This window comes from Brienomyrus brachyistius, chromosome 10 (genome assembly GCF_023856365.1).
Source record: "Brienomyrus brachyistius isolate T26 chromosome 10, BBRACH_0.4, whole genome shotgun sequence".
Lineage (NCBI taxonomy): Eukaryota > Metazoa > Chordata > Actinopteri > Osteoglossiformes > Mormyridae > Brienomyrus > Brienomyrus brachyistius.
The window spans coordinates 26,156,558-26,176,935 of NC_064542.1; the positions used below are offsets into that span (position 1 = coordinate 26,156,558).

The following is a 20,378-nucleotide window of genomic DNA, read 5'->3' on the forward strand; positions in this document are numbered from 1 at the left end:
ACCCTATAATGCAGTCAGTACTCATTCTGTTATACATGTTTCTGCATTAAGACCCTATAATATCACGAGATACTCATTCTGTTATATGCATTTCTTTGGAGCATCGCCGTTCCATTCATGCGAAGCCCTCTCACGCAAAGCCAGGAAACAGAAGGCGAGGCAGAGAGAAATAGCAGCACCTCGCCGCAGCCTCTCGGCGGCGCCCAGCGCTGGCAGTGATGAAGCGGCAGACAGCCCTGAAGAAACATGTGCTTCGCTGATAACTGTGAGCGCGAGGGACGGCGCACATCAAAGGCACGGCGGCCGCCGAGGCCCAGCCTCTGCTCTGTGCTATCCTCCGTTCTTCCATTACGATTTTGCTCCCTTGCTAATGTAATTATAGGCCTCTTTGTTGTCGTTTTGTGATCACTTCTGCGCTTGTCAGTTTAATGTTCAATCAGTTAATTTATGTAAGACAAACAGGAACCAAAAAATGCGGCGGAAATATGCGCATCGACTGAGAAAATGTAAAAGACGTACCAGTGCTAGCTGGCTAATGGCCGGCGGCGGCGCAGGGCGGGTGATATCAAATGGAAATGCGGCCTGGTCCCAGAGGTACAGCCAATGGGATGGGGTGGGGTGCGGGGGGAGGGGGGGGGTTGTACTGTCAGCTTCATCAAGTCCAAGCAGGCTGGTGTTTCTCCAGCAGGATACAAGGAAAACAGCTACATCAAGTCTGACAAATGGAGCCAAAACAGAAGAACTGGATCTGTGCAGTGTTTACAGTGATATATGCAGCCACCCGTCGCAGCTAGAGGGAGGAAATGGCTCCTCTATAAGCTATGAGAGGTACGCTGGAACGTGCCGGACGGGGCCCAGAGGGGGGAGCGCCAGGGCCCACAAACGGGGCCTGTAGAAGTGACACTTCCCAAAAAATGGCATCTTTCTTAAAGAGGCAGAGCCCTGCCCCCCCCCCCCCCCCCCCCCCAGCCCAGCTGCTGTCTGCTTGACAGGGAGAAATAATTTAAAAAGTGAGACAGACAAAGTATTAAAGAAGCAACTGGCAAAAAATTAATTTGCCAAAAACGGCCACGGTGAAAGGCCTCAGTTAAATGTGGAACGTAAGCTGGCTGAAGCGCTTATCCTGGGGAATGAAATCTCCTGTCAGAGCAGAAAGTAAGGAACCGTTCGTGGCCTTCATGTCAAAGCAGGCGGCTTCGGTCACGGAGCCCAGTGCTTCCGAAGCCCGGATTCCTGAAGTCGGCAAATTCCCCGAGATTTGGAATCATGAAGGACTAATGGTGTTCATGCTGACCAGTTTGCACTGGTGAGACCCCACTGGAAAGCCACTTTAATTCATTTCTAGAGGATATCAGAAATTTAATTCTAACTAGTTAGAATGGAAATTCTTGAAATCAGAAATTCTGATAACTTATTAAATATATATATATATATATATATATATATTATTAAAATGCATATTATTAATATAGGAGATTAAATTTCAACTAGTTAAAAATTTATATTAGCTAGTGAAATACAAAACGTTTCATTCAAACTAGTTAAAATATCAACTCATTTCTGATATCCGGAATTGAATTGTAACTAGTTGTAATTCATTTTTGCTAATTAAAATACCAATATCTGATATCAGGAATTCAATATTAACTAGTCAAAATGCCATATGTTAGTATTAAAAATAAAATTTTAACTAGTCAAAAATCCGATTTCTGTTCTCAGGAATTCCTTTATAACTAGCTACGTATAATTGAATTTGAATTATAACTAGTTATAACTGAATTCCTGGTTTAAAGCTAAACAGGCCTGCCGTAAAGTGCTGCTGTCGGAAGGCCGGTCTGCCGCATGATCATCGGTCTGAGCTGCCCCCTCAGTGCTGTGTCTTGAACAGCCCTGGCGTATATTCACCATGTTCCCTCTTGTTTTTTCTTTCATTTCTTGTGGAATTTTGCTGGCGGGAGTATCCCGCAATAGGCAGGCGTGGTGCAGCTTGCATCCCCTGCTTTGTGCCCCGCCGGGCCGTCCTCTGAATCACCTCTGCACCGGTAGGACACCGGTTCCAGGAGGCAGAAGGGCAAGCAAGCCGGACAAATAATACATATATACATTTTTTACAAACTTAACAAAAGCATAAATTACATGATCACACACTAAGGTTTTTAGAAGAACAAGCATAAAATGACCTCAATAAAAAAGAAGGGTGTGATTTCCATTTTAGCTCCATGCAGGACCGAGGTCAGAGGTCACGCCTACCAGGAAGCACATCTGAGGTCACCTGACAGATTGGCGTGTGATTAGTCAGGTGACCTCAATGTGCTTCAGTGTGCCTAATCGTATGCAAGCCTGTCAGGTGTATAGTTCCAAAGAGCTCGTTTGACTGTAATGAACATGCACAAAACATTTCAGCAGCCTAAATCAATCGCTGCTAAATACCTAGCTGGTACTGACAGTGTGTCTGAACAGCATAACCTCAGGTTACACAATGCTGATATTACCTTCAGGTCATGTTATACCACAGAGCAAGGGAGACACAGTCTACAAGAATAAGGGCTTAGTACAGCCTTCCGAAAAGACACAGAGATCCCAGACAAACAGCCAGCGATTTATCCAGCTAAAATATTATTAGATTACCAGGCCAACAGTGCAGCAGGAGGCTTGGGGCAAGACATCTTATAACTGACAATGGATACTGACTTTTCTGAGTAAAATGTTATGACATAGTAAACCACACACACACACACACACCGACAAACCACACAGGAACGCAATTAACATGCAGGCAAAACCTGAATGAGAAATGAAACGTCGCTTCTGACTAAGAACCATAAGAAAAATAGCTATTTTTTTAAATCAGAGAGTATAAATTGAGACCACTCATCCAGACGCCATGTCTGTTTTCCTTTCATAATTCATTCAATAACATCTCTCACAGTGAGACAATAAAATTATGACACAAGCAATATTACATGAGGTTATGAACTGTCAAAAACACAGACACACACACACACACAGTATTTGTGCACTTCCAGTCCCAGACAACACACCGTGACAGGAAACGGCATCAGCGCTGATTGTTTTTTAAAAGACCTTCACGAAGGTTCTGCTTCAGTGAGCACATGCTGAGAGAGGAGCCGACTTTGGGTGACACACCTGACCAGAGTACAGACGTCCCCCTCCTCCCTTTGGAAGCCACAGTCAGAAACAGCACCCCTCCCCATCAAAAGCAAAAATAATCTGCTTAAATCTCTGTCTAGAAATGGGTTAGATGCTACATGGATCTGCATATTAGGACTCTGTGCCCATGATCAGAAGGTCATTGGTTCAAATCCCAGGGCTGGTAGGATGATACTGCCATTGTGCCCTTAAGCAAGACCCTTACTCTCATTTGCTCCAAATATGTCGCTTTAGGTAAAAGCGTCTGCAAAATAATTTAATGTGTTTGCAGCAAAATATTCTCCACCTCTGCTCTTGGTCTTCCATAAATCCCCAACGCTCCGAGGTCAGGCTCTGAGGCTGCACCCTCTCGGTTGTGCCCAGCGAATCTCTCAGCCCAGAAAACAATGGAGCAGAAAGCCCAGACCCCTAAGAGAAATTTGTACCAGCATGATCCAAGACTGTGTTTCCCAGCCCAGCCCTCAGGAACCCCTAAATGTCCCACCTCCCTGCCAGACAGTGCAGCCCCCTGAGGACCGGGTTGGGGGAAACTGATCCGAAACACCCACAGGAGCCATATCCCCCCCCACGAAAAACAGTGTAATTTACTGTTGGACACATTTTAGTTGTAAGGCTCAGCACTGGGATAAATATCTTTCTCGAATCCATAGTCCAGGTTCTGTCTAGATTGTCACTTTCATTGTAAAATTTCCAGGACGCACTTAAGAAGGAAGGTGCTGAATGAACCTGAAGCTCAGTGTTACTTAGCGTACATGTTACTCGGTTTAGGCACAAAGATATCGATGTGAGTTCCTGCCCTTGTTCTGCCTGAGCTCTCCGCCACTGTTTGCACTAATTCTGTTACATTTTCGCCATAAAAAAAGGTTCCGGACAGACTTTATTGTTAAGAGGATCCCAGAAGGGGAGAAGATATGGCTGAATAACTCCTCAGTGTAAGAGACAGTATAAAAGGAGACAGACTTTGGCCTGAGGCGGGTCTGTAAATACAGCCAGGCAGAAGAGGAAAGCTGGCAGGCCGCATGACACAACAGAGCAGGCCGCATGACACAACAGAGCAGGCCACAGCTCACTGGCCGCTCAGGACAGACATTTCCCAACATGCAGTTCTGAGTTGTTTAGTCGACTGTTATAGCTTTAAGATCATTTACCTGATTCCAAATACAGCTGCTTCAAATATGGTTAAAACACTAACTGCATATACCAAGACTTTATACACGGCTATTTATCTGATGGCGGTTATTTCTCTATATTTAAGGAACCAGTGATGGTCATCCGCCGATCTTGCATTACTGCTTCTCCAGTGCAAAGTGCTGGTCCACACAGGAAGTGAGTGGGTGGAGACAGGGGTGCACCCTGCACGGGATGCCAGTCCATCACAGGGCACACGCTCACACGCAGTGAGCCCCCCCCCCTGCCACGCCACATGCTTTTTTGGGCTGTGGGAGGAAACCCACATAAACACAGAGAGAAGAGGCCAGGATTTAACCGACAGGGACCACAGTGCTAAGCCACTGAGGCGTTTCAACTGTATTTTATAACATTACAGGTCACATGAAGCATTTCTAAAAATGACTGCGGTACACATATGTACAGTGACACTGCACATGAAAGTTACCCTGTCACTCCCCTTCAGTGTCTCAGCACTCATTCCCAGTATCACTTCTCCCCTCCCAGTCACTGTGTACCGCCTGCATTGATCCTCCCAGTCACATGAGAGTGGATGATAATGAAGTACAAACTCAGATTCAATTTCCTATGCAGGAGCAGATGAAGGCGTGAGGGGGAAGACACCCCCCCCCATCCCCCCCCCGTAATGTTTGCCTGAGCTGCTGTCAGCACCACAAAGAGCATCAGAGCCTCAGTCTTAATTGGAATTAAAGAGGAAAAGAATAAGATAAGGAAGGCAGGAGGAGGAGGAGGAAGAGAGGAAGGCAGCCAGCAAGAGGAAGGTTTTGAAAGAAATGAGAAATTCCAAGGAGGGAAGGAGGCTCTGCCTCTCTTTGCATTGTGGAGTCATTGTCTTTCCCTTCTACAATCCACTGGCTTTACTGCTCTTGCAATTTATTGAGTGATATAAAGCCGGATTTAAAGTGTTTTCCCTCAAAAACGCTGATTGACACCACAGATCTTAATGGAGCCCAACCTCAAACACCCCTCTTGTGAATGTTACTGTAACACCAGCAAATCTCATGTAGCTGCTCCAGCCAGTCAATGAAAACATTGCATTTCCCCGGGTCTGGGGGTCTGAATGAAGCCCCCAGACCAAAGAGCTGCTCCCCTTATGAGGACTATTAACAGCCCTGAAATGCTGCCGTCATCGAAAACAGGAAAGCTGTACCATCGCCCAAGCTGAGGCCTCTGATACCGAACAGACACGAATCTATTTCCAAGAATCTCAACAGCTGGACGAGTCCAGTCTTTCACTCTCTGATGTTCCAGTGAAGTAAGAAGACTGTGACAGACAGACAGACAGACAGACAGACAGACAGACAGACAGACAGACAGACAGACAGACAGATAGATAGATAGATAGATAGATAGATAGATAGATAGATAGATCCTGTCATTCTGCTTAGTGCACATGACAGGAATATTGACAAGCCCCCAACCCCCCTCCACTGATGGTGGGGAGAGTACGGTCCTCCCCAACCAAAAGAGAAACCTGACAAGGCTCATTGGACAGGCATCTCATGTTGTGCAAATCTTGGATGCCCACGTGGAGAGACATTAAGGCAGAGTGGTGGCGGGAGGCGGTTTTAAAGAGGCAGGCGGATGTCGGAGAAGACAAGCAGAAGACAGGAAGAGGCTTCTGTCCTTGACTCCTCATTTCTGGGGGAATATATAAATCTAATAAGAAAATCCATTCGCATCGCAGTTTCCATCGTGGAGTGAAATAACAGTGCTTTGTCTTCATTTGAGATGTCAGACGACTGCCTCTTTTGTGAGTTATGGAATCAGAGCAGACAGTAAGCAAAGCGGGTGTCCGTGGACGTTGCGAAGACTGCGGGCGGGTGAGTGAGCTCTGCTTTCCTGCACGCGCTTAATGTCATGCGTGCCTCTGCGTCTTTAATCACGTGCTTCAGTCTTCTCCTCCCCAAGACGACGCACACTCAATGAAGTAGCAAGGAAATGACCTGATAGCGCACCCCCAACACCTCAGGAAGCGGGCACCCGATCGGAGGCCCACTCCCTGCCCCTCGTCCCCCCCCCCCGCCCCTGTCAGTTCAGCCTCAGTGCAAAAACTCCCGCAGAGACCCAAAGGGTTTCACCTGATTCCATCTCAAACCGTGATTTTCTGTCTCGTCTGAACAGTTTGACATTCCGGGTTCTCAGACCTGCAGAACGCCGTCACGGGATGAGAGAGGTGCCCAGGCATGGAGGACAGGCTGACATGGGACGAGACCCAGCAGGGAGAAGAAATTATGCTGGCATGCAGTGCTGGGGAGATTATTCACAAAAGTAATCCATTACAGACAGCTCAGGCCCAGAAAGTACAAATCCGGACCGAGGTTTTGTTTCAGCCAACCAGTTGAGGATCAAGACTCATGGATTTGTACTTTCTGGACCTGAGCTGCCTATAATGGATTATTTTTGTGAGTAACCTCCCCAGCACTGCTGCCACCTAAATGGTGGCACTCAGTCCAGACTTCCAGGACATTTCCAGCAATGCAAATGCTATAAAGCGTCAACAGGCAATCTTCTGAGAGTCACAAAAACAAATAAATTACCCAGGATTCAGCAGCAATAGTGACAAGTTGGAACGGACCATCGCAGACAAAGTAGGCAGGATAAAGGGGAGAAAAGAAGTGCAAAATGAAAGGAGAGAAATGGTGGAGTCACCCGTAATGCCGGGAGAGATATGAGCTGAGGAAAAGTGTGAAGGGGGAACGAGAGGAATAATATCGGGAATCTGAGTGGGAAGCAGGTGGAGCAATAACAGTCGAGGCGGGGAGCCGATAATTACTGTGCCTCCCTGACTGCCAGCTGTATTACCACTGTCCACCAGGGGGCGCTCCACACACCATCGGTCCGCCATCACTGGCCCCTGCTGCCACCCAGGGTGCCTCAATCCGTGACCCCCCCCACCAAATTCCCCACGCCCCCTCCTCATTTGCAGGACACACATGCAGACGGAAATGAACGATATGAGCCCAGCCAGTGAACGGTCTGCAGGTCTCGCCTGTCCCACATCTATGGCCGCAGCTCCGTCACAAACCACAACAAAGTTTCCCTGCCGCTGAGTTGGTACAGCTCACTGTACAGAGCGTGGTGAAGCGTCAGGAGACCAGTCTCCGGTTATGAAGTTACTACCTGCAGCTCAGCCGAAAAAAATCACACCCACGGGCTTCATCCGCGCCCACAAAGCGCTTCCTGTAGACCAGTCCAATCCACGCCGCAGGCACATGGAATCCCAGCTAGTCATGACTATTCCTGACCTGCACACGTGTGACACGTCAGCATCGCAGCCCACGTGGGAGCCCACAAGCTGTTACCTCAGTGCTCAGCCTGCTCACTGAGGCCCCCTGCAGGGCTCCCAAAGAGCTGGCCTCTGTCAGCTGGCTGGGCTCGCTGTGCTGTGGGGGCCCACGGGAGGCAGCAGGGAAGACCTGGTAGACCAATGGCAAGCGAAGAAGAACCCACACATGCTCATGCATACAGGCAAATATATAGAGGGGTGGGGCCACATGGGCTGAAAGCTGATTGGCCCACAGTGTTCCCTCTCTCCTCTCTCTCACCCATTCAAAATATATCATTTGCTAATTATAAGGCTCACCCCTCAGTAGGGCCCATTTCATGGCCCCCACCTTAAAAAATCAGAGAATGGAGAATAACAGGCAGGTCCACACACAAGCACAGGCATACATGAGCACACACTCACAGTAAAGCACACACTCACAGTAAAGCACACACTCACAGTAAAGCACACACTCACAGTAAAGCACACACTCACATGAGCACACACTCACAGTAAAGCACACACTCACAGTAAAGCACACACTCACAGTAAAGCACACACTCACATGAGCACACACTCACAGTAAAGCACACACTCACAGTAAAGCACACACTCACAGTAAAGCACACACTCACAGTAAAGCACACATACAGGTGCTGTTAACTTCCAAACTTTCTCTCCTCTCCCCTCCTCTCCTTTTCCCTCCCCAGCTCCCCCTTCCACTCCATTCCTCTCCTCCACCCTCCCTTCTCTCCTCCTCTCCCCACCCCTCCACTACCCTCCCTTCTACTCGCCTCCTCTCCTCCCCATCTCTCTCCTCCCCACTATCCTCTCTGATAACCTCCACTCACCTTGTCTCCCCTTTGCTCCCTTCCCTTCTCCTCCTCTCCTCCCCTCCTCTCCCCTCCTCGCCAGCGCTGTTGTGTATGAAAGGCACGCTATTCCCCCCAGAACCCTCCCTTCCTCCACACAGCTTAGGAGCGTTATCCTCCTCCTCCTCCCTTTTCCGACATGACTCACAACACTCCGATTGCTCTGTTCCCTTTTCGATAGAACCTGACTTGACTAAGCCCCAACGAATGAATAAGCATCCATTCAGAGTATCAATTTACACACCTCGCCCCCCCAGATCAGAACCGCGCCTGTCACGTGCAGTGGACTACGGAGCAGAACTGCCCCCTTTGCGAGGAAGTAGACCTGGAGTACAGGAGTGTAAATTCCCCTCAGAAGGGGGTCACCAGGTCTGCTGGTGTCTGCCGTGTTCCAGCATCCAGCTGATTCATTTACATCACAGACAGGAACGTCCCCTTGTGGCTCGCTAAGGCCATAAGTCACCGCTGCTTGTCCAATGTAAGCCAAAGCAGGTCACACGTGGTCATATAATAAATGAATCATGCTATGCGAATGCCTGCCTTTTTGTTTGAGGAACGAGTGGGACTCACATGGTCTCGTCGTTGAGGAACTCAAGCTTCCCCGACACTTCCTCGTAGTCCTCCCCGCCCTTGGCGGTGCCGTCCATGGTGCGGAAGGGGACCGCTACCAGGCCGCGGGCCCCCGACGTGCGCTGCACTTTGACCTGCATGGTGCCCACGCTCTCGCTGACGCGCGTCGATGCGCTCTCGAAGGTGAAGATGCCAGCGTGATCGTCGTCGTAGATAGTCACCGTGGCGGTGTGAGCTTCGCCCAGCGCCGCCTTGGGGGTCGGAATGGAGATGGAGCCGGGTTCCGGGCCGCCGTGATCAGCCCAGCCCATCACCCGGGGGTTGCTGAGGTGCACGAAGAAGTACTCGTCCTCCTCAAAGATGTCGTCGTCGATGATGCCCACTGTCAGCTCCTTGATCGTCTCGCCGGGCTTGAAGACCAGCGTGCCTTCGGCGAATTCGTAATCGGAGCCCGCGTTGGCTGTACCGTCCTCCGTGCGGTAATCCACCTGACCCACCGACGAGGACGGCAAAGGAACAGAACATCAGTGTGATCCGTCCCAGACTCCAGACTCCCCATCTGGTCATGACCTCGCCGAATGCATCCCGGCACTGCGACCTATAAATATTATTATCCTTCAATAAAACAAACAATTAAAAAGCCCAGAAAATTAAAGTGAAACTTTTCCCAACTCACCGGGCCCAAAGATTATTAGATTTTTCGGGCAAATTTCTTTAATAATTCAGTATTGACATTTCATAGGACGTTCACTGTTATCTCACGAATCGCTAGCAGGCTCCCGGAAAATCGCTTGTGTCCTCCGTTACATGAAATAATAATCATTCCCGTCCCAGACAGACAATGACACCAGCGTGTCGGACACAGGACCCACACCTGCTGTTCTGAAGCAGCATATTGGCAGAACTGGTTATTGCTACATAGACTCTCAGGAGGCCGACTGAACTAAGAATTTTCACTTTAGAGACAAAGCAGCCTCTTATTACTTGTGCACAGAGCTTTATAAAAAGGCTGGTTATTTGAATGTAGTGCAGTATTAAAAACAGCTAAATATGCTGGTTATCAGTTGTAAAACAGTTGATGCATCTCTTGTTTTGGTCAAATGTGAATCCGCAGTCTAATGCAGGTGTGACGGGTGGCAGCGGTAAATCTGATGACTAACAGTAATTAACAATAATCTGTCTCCAACCCCCCGTAGGAGCCATTGAGGAAATACTGGACACAAACATTGTTTCATTTAATAATGTATGTTTTTGTTAAGATGTGATTTTGGTGACCTGTCAGCTCTCTCTCAACCCTGTAACTGCAGCAAATATTCTGATAATAAATCCCACAACCCATTTGCAATTTTGTTTTTTTTCTAAACATGTGATTTGGGTGACCTGTCTCATCCTGCTGTGAATGCCATGCACTGCTTCTACCTGCAGGAAGTCTGAGAAAACAGGAAGTGATGTGAAGGGGGCGTGGCTGCAGTGAGTAGGGTGATGTCACAGAGCACTCATCTGGTTGGCCGAAACAAAATCTTGGTCTGGATTTTTACTTTCTGCACCTGAACTTCCCACCTCTGCTTAGTAGCTGCAGTGACTCACTGTCAGGCCAGGAAAGGGTTATACCTGATATCATGACACCACAATACCCCCCCCCCTCACCTTGACGGTACAGTTGCCGTCGCCCCCCTGCCGGGCCACGGCCAGCTTGAGTGAGCCGCAGTTCTCAAAGCACTGGTAGTGTGAGGGCTCGAAGACCAGCCGCGCCGTGTGGGGGTCGTCCTCCTGGGGCCGTGCCTCGTGGCAGCTCACCACCTTGCGCGCCTGGTCGGCAGCGTGCTTCTTCAGGATGTTGCCCGCGCCGATCATCATGCGCGTGGCCTGGATGCGGTAGAAGGCGCGGCTCTTCTGCTGCTGCACCAGCACCTGGTAGTTGGCCATCTCAATCAGCTGCTCCATGTCCTTTTCCGGATGCTTCTGCTTGAGCTCCTTTAGGGTCCGGGCCATGTCGCGGCGTGCCTCGTCCTCCTGGTCACGCCCCCCTCCCACGCCATCCTCCATGCCCACCAGCATGCCATCCAGAGCTTCCTTGTTATGGGAGTTGATGCCCTGGCCGTCCATCTCCAGGTCCATCTTGGCGAAGCCGTCGCCCTCCGTCTCGATGATGATGCCGCGGCTCTTGTCGGCGCGGTAACGCTTCTGGACGTACTTGTAGAAGAGCAGACGGCGGTCGGCGACCCAGGCCTGCACCACGCAGAGCGGGAAGAAGAGGAAGGTGAGCACAGCCTCCCACACCTCCACCACACCCGGGGAGAACACCGAGAGGATGAGGTAGAGCCAGACATAGGCAAAGATGCTCCAGGCGGCCGTGACGAAGAAGACCCGCAGGTGACGGATCTTGCGGGTCTCGCCGTCTGGTACCACGTAGACACAGAGGGCAATGATGACGAACATGTTGAAGGCGGCACTGCCCACGATGGTGCTGGGTCCCATCTCGCCTGCGTCGAACTTGTGGCCGCACACCTCAATAACAGAGAGCAGGATCTCGGGGGCTGAGGAGCCCAGGGCCATGAGGGTGAGGTTGGAGACAGTCTCGTTCCAGATGCGCACAGTGGCGGTGGCAGACTCGCCGTTGGGCTTCTTGATGGTGATCTCCTTCTCCTGCGAGGTGATGACCTCGATGGAAGACATGAAGCGGTCGGCAATGATTGACATGCCCAGGAACATATAGATGAGCGCCACGAAGTAGACGATGGCCCGGGCCACCTTGTCCCCCACCGAGGGGTTCTGGGGGTTCCAAACGGGAAGGACCACCCCCTCAACACAACCATCCCCCCCAGAGCAGTTTGCAGGTGATTTATTGGGGGCGAGGGTATGGGACCCTGCGTGGCAGAGCTGCACCACCCCTAAGAGCAGGACGAGGTAGTGAGGTTTAGAGATGCGTGGAAAGCAGAGGGCGGGCAGGGCGGCCGGCTGCAGATGTGACATGGCTCTGGAGGTGCAGTCGAGGCTCTGGGGCCACAGGGCTTCCTGAGAATCCTGCACGACACAATAAGCGATGATCAGGACAAGGATTCATTCCAGACATCAAGGTCAATCAATCCAGGCACTAAGTTAAATGTTCTTTAAAATTTCAATTAAAATTTCATATGCTCATATGTCTTAGGGATGTTTCCCTTACAATCTTTTGACTGAGCATTTAAAATCACACTGTATCAAATGTGAAATTTATACAAATTTATTCATATATTTTTTGTCTACCTAAACAAAGTTTTTATCCAAAGCAACATACAAGCAAGGGTCAGAGAGCAGGGTCAGCTAGGGCCACTGGAGCAACTGGGGTTAAGGTCTGAGGGATTTGAACCCACAACCTACCAGACATGGGCACAGACCTCATATGAACATACACACTGACAACTGAAGGATTTGAACTCCTTGGATGTCCTGCACCTACCCCTAAGTTATTCTTCCACAACCAACATTTCCTGTCCCTCCCCAAAGAACCGATTTCAGATATGCATTGACCGAGCCCCCCCGAGACGCTCTTTCCTTCACTAGCATCCTCCCAGCGGGCTGCACATCACTGGGCTGACCAGTGCTGACAGCATTCATGTCACATGACCATTCACAGTGTATCAGCGAGTCCCTCCCATCCTTCCATAGGGGAAAAGTTCCGGTTCAGAAAATATAAATCCAGACCAATATTTTGTTTGAACCAACCAGTTGAGCATAAAAAGTCATATGTACAGAGTGCTTGCTGGTTGAAACAAAATCTTGGACTGGGCTTGTACTTTCTGAATCTGAACTTTCCACCTTCTCCATTCACACCAAATCCCCACGTCGGGATGGGATCATCCTTCAACAGAGCTGAATTACTTTGTGGGTACGTTAATATCTAAATGAGCTACACCGTTTCAAATTGAACTTTTGACACAAGATGCTCAGAAGATACATGCACATCAGAAACACCTACAAATCACTGACGGGTGACGAACATATTTGCTCAAGGACCCAAAAAAACTATGTAATTATCATGCCAAGGAGGATTTTCAAACTGGCAGCCTTCCGATCGGAGGCCTGGAGACTTAACCTGTTGAGCCACAATCATTTCTACAGCTGTGCACTGGATGCTGACGAAAGCCCAACAGCAGCAGCTGTGTGCCAGCACCATCGTCAGCCTGATGGCCTTGCACCACCATGCACAGGCACCATCACAAACACCGCGGGTGTGACGAGGGCCTCAGCAGGGCTGAAGTGGAGGGGAGTAACTGAGGCGAGCCTCCATTAATTCAGAGAGAGGAGAGCTGTGCTTTACTTTTGTGAGCTTTTATGAGTTCTAGAGCACATCCTCCAATACTCAGCTGGTCCGGCATCCTGCTGAAACAGAGCTGATTGATGCTTTAACCCAGTGTTTCCCAACCTGGTCCTCGGGGACCCAAAGTCGGTCCACATATTTGCTTCCTCCCAGCTCCTGGTAGCAAAAACATGGGCTGTCTGTGGGTCCCCAAAGACTGGACTGGGAAACATGGCTTTAACCCAATCTTGGGCATGACTTTTAATCGGCACATAAAACTTATTTAGGTGGGGGGTGAGACTAATGAACTAAAAATAGAAGTACGGTATCTGTCTAAAGTTTGGACATGCCAAGCCACCTACATAGGGGGGGTGATAGTGTCACATCACATGACCTGACCACCTAACCCCATATACAAATGGTTTTGAATGAGTTTGTCCAGAGAGTGAAGGAAAAGCGGCCAATGAGAGCTCAGCATATATATGGCACCTCCCTCAGGACAGCTGGAAAAGCATCTCAGGAGGCCACCTCATGGAACTGGCATAGAGGAGATAGTCGGGTCGGCCAGAGCCTGGAGCAGTTGGGGTTAAGTGCCTTGCTCAAGGGCCCAATGGTGGGGTCACTCTGCTGACCCAGGGATTTGAACCGGCAACCTTCTGAGTCCCAACCCACTAAGCTAAACAAGTTATTGCTTTGGTTAATACTTTTTTGTTCAGTGTATAATTCCATATATGTTATTTTATAGTTTTGATGCCTTAACAATTATTCAAAAAATGGAGAGAATTATACAAATACACCTTTCTTTGGGCAAGTGTGTCCAAACTTTTGACTGGCACTGTACACCGTGGTGACGAGCGGCTGAAAGCAGATCCAAGGACTGTGGAGAAAAGGGACGGATAATCCGGAATGTTCTTCCTGTCATTACGGGGGGGTTGGAGCACTGAAGAAAGAACAAACACGAAGGCCAGCTGCTGGCAGAATGAAGAACCACCGGCCGCGAAGCCGGGACTGACCTCGATACAAGACACACTTCACACTCGATGGCTGGGATTACGCTGATCTGACGAACCCGAATGAGATGAGAGGAGTAATTAAGCGGAGCTGCTGCATCATGGGAAGGCCACCCGGCATGAAGAGAGCAGGGCTGCGGCGTTTACAGTCCCGCGCCACCTCCCGTCAGCCCCAGAGGGCGCCACCTGCTGCTGGAACATCATACGGCACCCTGACACGGCGCGCACAGCTACGCAGCATGGGACCAGCATCCCCCGCGGGATAGCAGGGCACAGCGGGTGCCGATGATGCAGGGGGGTTGTTTTGTGATGCTTTTTTTTCATGCGGTCACATATGGGTACGCTAAGAATAGAAATCACGGCTCGCAGAACGAAAGCATCCTTGGTGATCCACTGTGAGAATTCTGACTGATGTCCTTGGCTGATGGGACACAGGCTCTAGGATAGCAGGGACCGGAGGTGGGTAATTCAGGTCCAGAGCGTAGTAAGTCCAGACCAAAAACTACCCACCTCTGGTGGGGACTCATGATCACAGGCACCCTCTCATCTCAGACACACACTGGGACACAAGCACTGAAAGCTGGGTGTGGAGAAAGTTAAACTTGGGCAGCTACACTGTCATGCATTCAGAGCAACACAGAAGTTTAAAATAGTCCACAGGTGAGAAATAAACTAAACACGAGGCAGAGGATTGTGGCTAATTTTTCAGTTCTTTTCTTCTAGCTCCTGTCCTCAGACTCAACTATCCTAACATCCTCTTTGACGCCACCGGAAAGGCATCATGGACGAATGAGGAAATCTCACTGATTTTGCTCGTTTTCTCTATATTGAAAGCCCAGGAAGCGAAACAATATGAGAGCTGTGGGAACGGACAAAACTCCGCCAAACCCGCAAAAACTTCGCACTCGACTGAATTGGCTCGCTTTTAATCCACTTATCACCTCCGAGTTCGTGGATCACAACTCGGTATTCAGCCTGGCATCGTGTGCCATCTTGGCAGTCCCGGTTCCAGCCATTGATCCTGGTTAAAGAGATGAGGTCTGAGAGAGAGCAGGAGAAGGAGTGGAGAGCTGCCACCGGCCCGGTCCCCGGCTTCTGTTTCCAAACTTTGTGCCAGTTCCCACTTCCGTCCAAATCAGCATGGTTGGGGGGGGGGGGGGGGAGTTTGGCAGGTGCGTCAGCGAAATACCCCCATCAGCTAACAGTTATTCCCAAAATGAGAATAGCAAGCCACCCCCTCACTCCCCCCTTTATCGGGAAGTGTGAGTGCGTGGAAAAAAACGAGACCAAGAGTGTGATGCCACACAGGTGGATTATGGGATATTGCTACAAAACGACACATCTCATTTTTCCTTTCCTAAAATCTCAGTACTATTGGTATCACAGCCCATTATTAAGAACTGTAGAGTGGTTCAATGCAATCGTTACATTTGAATGTGCAATTCCTCACTACTTATATGCTAAAATAATTCTGAAAAGGGGAGCATCCTGGCACTAAAGATTAAAGAGACCCTCAGACGACATGGTAAAAGGGAAGCGGAGGCGAGAGGCAGCAGATTAATCTAAGGCGTGATCCACAGAGCAGTAAACCCGACCTTCAGGTACCTCATGCCATTAGTGTCACATTCACAGTACGTTATATTGACAGAGATCGAAAGAGCCTCGGAGGTTGACTGCCTGTGAACGGCTGGGTCTGAGTCGCACCGGGCAGCACACGCACACGCACAGTGCACACCACACACGCACAGTGCACATACACACCGCACTCACACAATGCACACGCACACACACACTGCACATACACACCGCACTCACACAATGCACACGCACACCACACAGGCACACCACACTCACACAATGCACACGCACACACACACTGCACATACACACCGCACTCACACAATGCACACGCACACCGCACAGGCACACCGCACATACACACCGCACTCACACAATGCACACGCACACACACACTGCACATACACACCGCACTCACACAATGCACACGCACACCGCACAGGCACACCGCACATACACACCGCACTCACACAAGGCCTGTATCCGAAAGGGAAACAGACAAGCAGAGTCTGCCAGCCAAGGTCTGGCAGGTCGAGGCTCAGAGTCTGCACATGCCATAAATAAAAAGGCCAGCCTGCTCACCCCCCCGCCCCCCATCAGCTCCAGCCGCAGTGACAAAGGACACGATTTAAATAAAAGTTTGGTGAACCCCCTCGTGTGTCTCTACATGGCAATTAAACGTGAGATGAGCATCTTCTTCCTGTGTGATCGGTGAGAAGGCGAGGAGGAAGCATTTGGGACCGGCACTCTTTATATATCCATCCTTTCAAATTTTCACGGTTTTCTCTGTTACAAAACAAAGCAATAAACTCAGACATCAGCGGATCTAAAACCCTGCGCTTTGTGCCACACTTATACAAACACACATAAATGTAACAGTGTTTTACCCTCCTGTGTGAAGAGCTATGCATGGATTCTGCAGATACAAGACAATACTGCACATTATAACCGCTGGGATTACATATAAATCAACTAAATCAGTATTTCTCAAACTGGTCCTGGGAGACCCCTTATCGAGGGAGCAAAAATGTGGACTGTCTGGCAGGGAGCTGGGAGGGAGCAAAAATGTGGACAGTCTGGAGGTCCCAGAGGACTGGGCTGGGAAACACTGAACTAAATTATATAAAGCTTATCTCCCTCGCTGAAATTGCGGACCATATGACAGACTGTGTGTCCCAAGTAAAACATGGGGCACCTACACACACACACACATACACACCCTTACAAAGAACACACAGCCAGGCAACACTACACCTCCATCAAACTGGCCTGACATGAGAGGAGATTAAAACAGGTTTTCCTTCATTCAATAATCACGCTCTGGCATTATCACAGAAAACATATTTCCTTCCCAAGAAATGCCTGGCATCCAATAAACTGAAATTTCTCTATATTATAGGTTAAGAAAAACAGATTTCTTTTCCCTTATTTTTTTCCAATAAACCAACTAATTTGCATGAAATTGCCGAAATACTGCTGCTCACAGCTAACTTCGCCTAGGTAATAACACGCCATATTCCTAAACTGAGATGAAATGTCACGCATTATTCAAACTGGATTGTCAAGCAAACTGAATGTAAGAATCGGGAGTCTTCGCGATCCTGAATCGGGAAGCATGCAAGACTCCCGTCTGGACACCAGGACCACAACACACAGCCATCAGAGCTGCTTAATGTTTTAAATGGACTTACATGGATGTCTCGCTATCTACCTACCAATGTCAAATTGTAAAAATTGGCAATACAAAATAATCCATACAAATGTCCATCATGAACACAAACGCAGACCTGGTACAGTTTTATTTCCAAAAGTACAAAACAGCATTAATCTACCCAAAATGGTGCTAAAATGTTCCTCAGAATCAATTTTTGTGCCTTAAAATGTACATTTACTTACAGATAGGGTACAATTGGCAGACCCTTGAGAGTACTGAACCAGTGACAAGTAATTGTACCCTCAAAGGTACAAATTGGTACTTTTTCTGACCGTGTAATATAAAGCTAAATACTAGTTAAATAGATGACTTTAAAAAACATTTTTTCATTGGTCAATTAGCATATCAGTAGACAGAAGAGTAACCTATCTATTGTAAAACGTCATAAAAATAAAAAAGGTGAACAGATGCGGTTTTCATCAGACAGCGATGATATGTTAGTGGGGGTCACCATGGTGGGGCTGTGCTTGTCCCGGTTTCCTCTGAATACTATGGTTTCTTCCCATAGTCCAAAGAAATGTGTCTAAGGGAACTAATGTCTCTAAATAGCCCTTTATGAATGCGAGGCCTGCAATAGACTGGAACTCAGCTTGAGTGTTTCCCTTCCTGTGTCCTATGCTGCCTGAAGCAGACTCAAGATTCCCATGATCCCTGCACTGGGTAAGTAGTTATAACTGATGAACACACACACACACAGACACACACAGACACACACAGACACAGACACACACACACACAGACACAACAGACACACAGACACACACACACACAGACAGACACACACACAGACACACACACACAGACACACACACACACACAGACACACGCACACACGCACACACAGACACAACAGACACACACACACACACACACACAGACACACACAGACACACACACACAGACACACACACACACAACAGACACACACACACAGACACACACACACACACACACACACACACGTATTGCAAAAATGGGAAACACTGGAAAAACTCATAAAAAGCCTTCAAGTGGTTTAATCAGCATCTATTTAAAATATATGGACAAGGTTATAGAAACTGGCATTAACTTTAAATATAATAACCCTTTAAAGGTGCCTTTTTATTCTGTAGACCTTTTATTGCAATGCGGCGTGTTCAAATGCGTTCATGGTGAAAAGGGGGATTTTCACCATAATTTGATTAAATGAACCATGACTGCAGGCACCCTATAATTACAAATAGGGGCCTCAGATGGGGCCCGGAAGCCACGTCCGAAGACACGGGGCCAGTGACCGTGGGCATTAAAGTCATGTTTGATTTGGCGCAGGGAAAGAGCCACTGGGATTCCTGCAAATGAACCTGGCACTGGTACTCATGGGGGTGGGCAGGGTGCCGGAAGGGCAGAAATATGGGGGGGGGGGAGGGGGGCGTTCACTGTCCAACGTCCTACTGATGCTTCGACTGTAAGGGAGGTGGGCACTAAGCTTAAGGCTAAAAGATGGGGAGCGGGAGGGCTTTGGGTCAAACATCTCTGACGGTTGACAATTTGTCTTTTGGAATTTTAGTGCTATTACTGCTCAGAGGATACTGTCTGTGAACTTTTCCCAAGAACGGTAGCGCAAGACGACTTGTTAAGTAAGGTTGCTATTAGCCTTTAAAATATTTTTCATCTTTATCATGCTCTGTAAATATTCCCCACCATCATTTCCAAATGGTCTCTTCTTGTCACAAAGTAAAGTTAAGCTTTTACATGCTCATTGATGTCTTTGTGTAGGGGCTGTGCTTTCTTAGATCCACCCAGTATTGGAATACAGCAGTATTCCTCATGCAGTGTCATTAAACTCTCGGTCCTTCCAAAATTCTTGTACATAATACATAAGGAAAAAAGAACCAATTCACATTGCAAGTGTTTCAGAAAACATGATTGGCTGCGCAGCACCATGGAGTCTGCTGGGTCGGATTCCCAGCTCCTTTCATTTCAGTGCCATCTCAGTATGGTGGATCTACTATATGGCAGTCAAGCTTGACTCTGTGAATATTCATAGAGCACATGACCACACCGATACATTTACAGCCATCTGCCCAGTAAATTTAGCCTCAAAATAATTTTCTTAATGGCTTTGATTATAAAAGCACAATATGGCAGCTTTTTCCCAATCCATTCCTCTAATTCCACTAATCCAATACAAGGGGACAGGGTTCCTGGACCTGATACCACAGTGTTTACCGTGCCATCGCACCATATCTCACCTAATAGCAATTTACTATAGAAATCAAAATAACTAAAGTGGGGCTTCAATGTCAACATGAATTTACTTCACTGGGATTTTTAGCGACATTTATAATGTCGTCTCTTTCAGTCTTTGTGTCGGTGTTTGGGGTCTGTTCCTATAGTAGAAGAAGGTTGTGAAACTGCTGGAAAGCATGAAAATCTTCTACACAGAGGGGAGTTACAGACATCAGCACTTTCGCATAGTCACTTGCCAATGTATTAGTAGCCTAATGGTTTTGACTATAGTCTTCAGCTATTTTTTTGGACAGAAATGACCCATGTGTGGTTCCTGTAATGACACAGTGATAACCATGCCTCTGTTCTCTAAAAGCTGATGTACCCTTGTCCCTGAAATGTACGTCCTACATCTGAGAAGCCCGTAGAAAAAGTGTCAGAAAATGAGGCTTCGACACCCATCGCGAGAGAGATCACTGCATGCTGTCGATCACCGCCTGCTTTACCCCAACGGGGACCA

General features: G+C 48.4%; 1 protein-coding gene across 3 annotated transcripts in view; it reads right to left on the reverse strand.

The window, feature by feature from the left end:
- The window catches only part of LOC125750780 (sodium/calcium exchanger 1-like), a 61,851-nt gene that overhangs the window by 26,238 nt on the left and 15,235 nt on the right, over positions 1 to 20,378 (reverse strand). For 2 of the 3 annotated variants that reach the window (XM_049029024.1, XM_049029023.1), the window contains exons 3-4: positions 10,717 to 12,093; positions 9,070 to 9,557 (exon numbers count right to left, since the gene is read on the reverse strand). In XM_049029024.1, coding sequence (XP_048884981.1) covers positions 9,070 to 9,557; positions 10,717 to 12,042 — 1,814 coding nt within the window. In that variant the 5' untranslated portion in view covers positions 12,043 to 12,093. Of the gene's footprint in view, positions 1 to 1,905; positions 2,148 to 9,069; positions 9,558 to 10,716; positions 12,094 to 20,378 lie in introns of those variants that run through there. The other variant, XM_049029026.1, reaches the window with a different exon arrangement.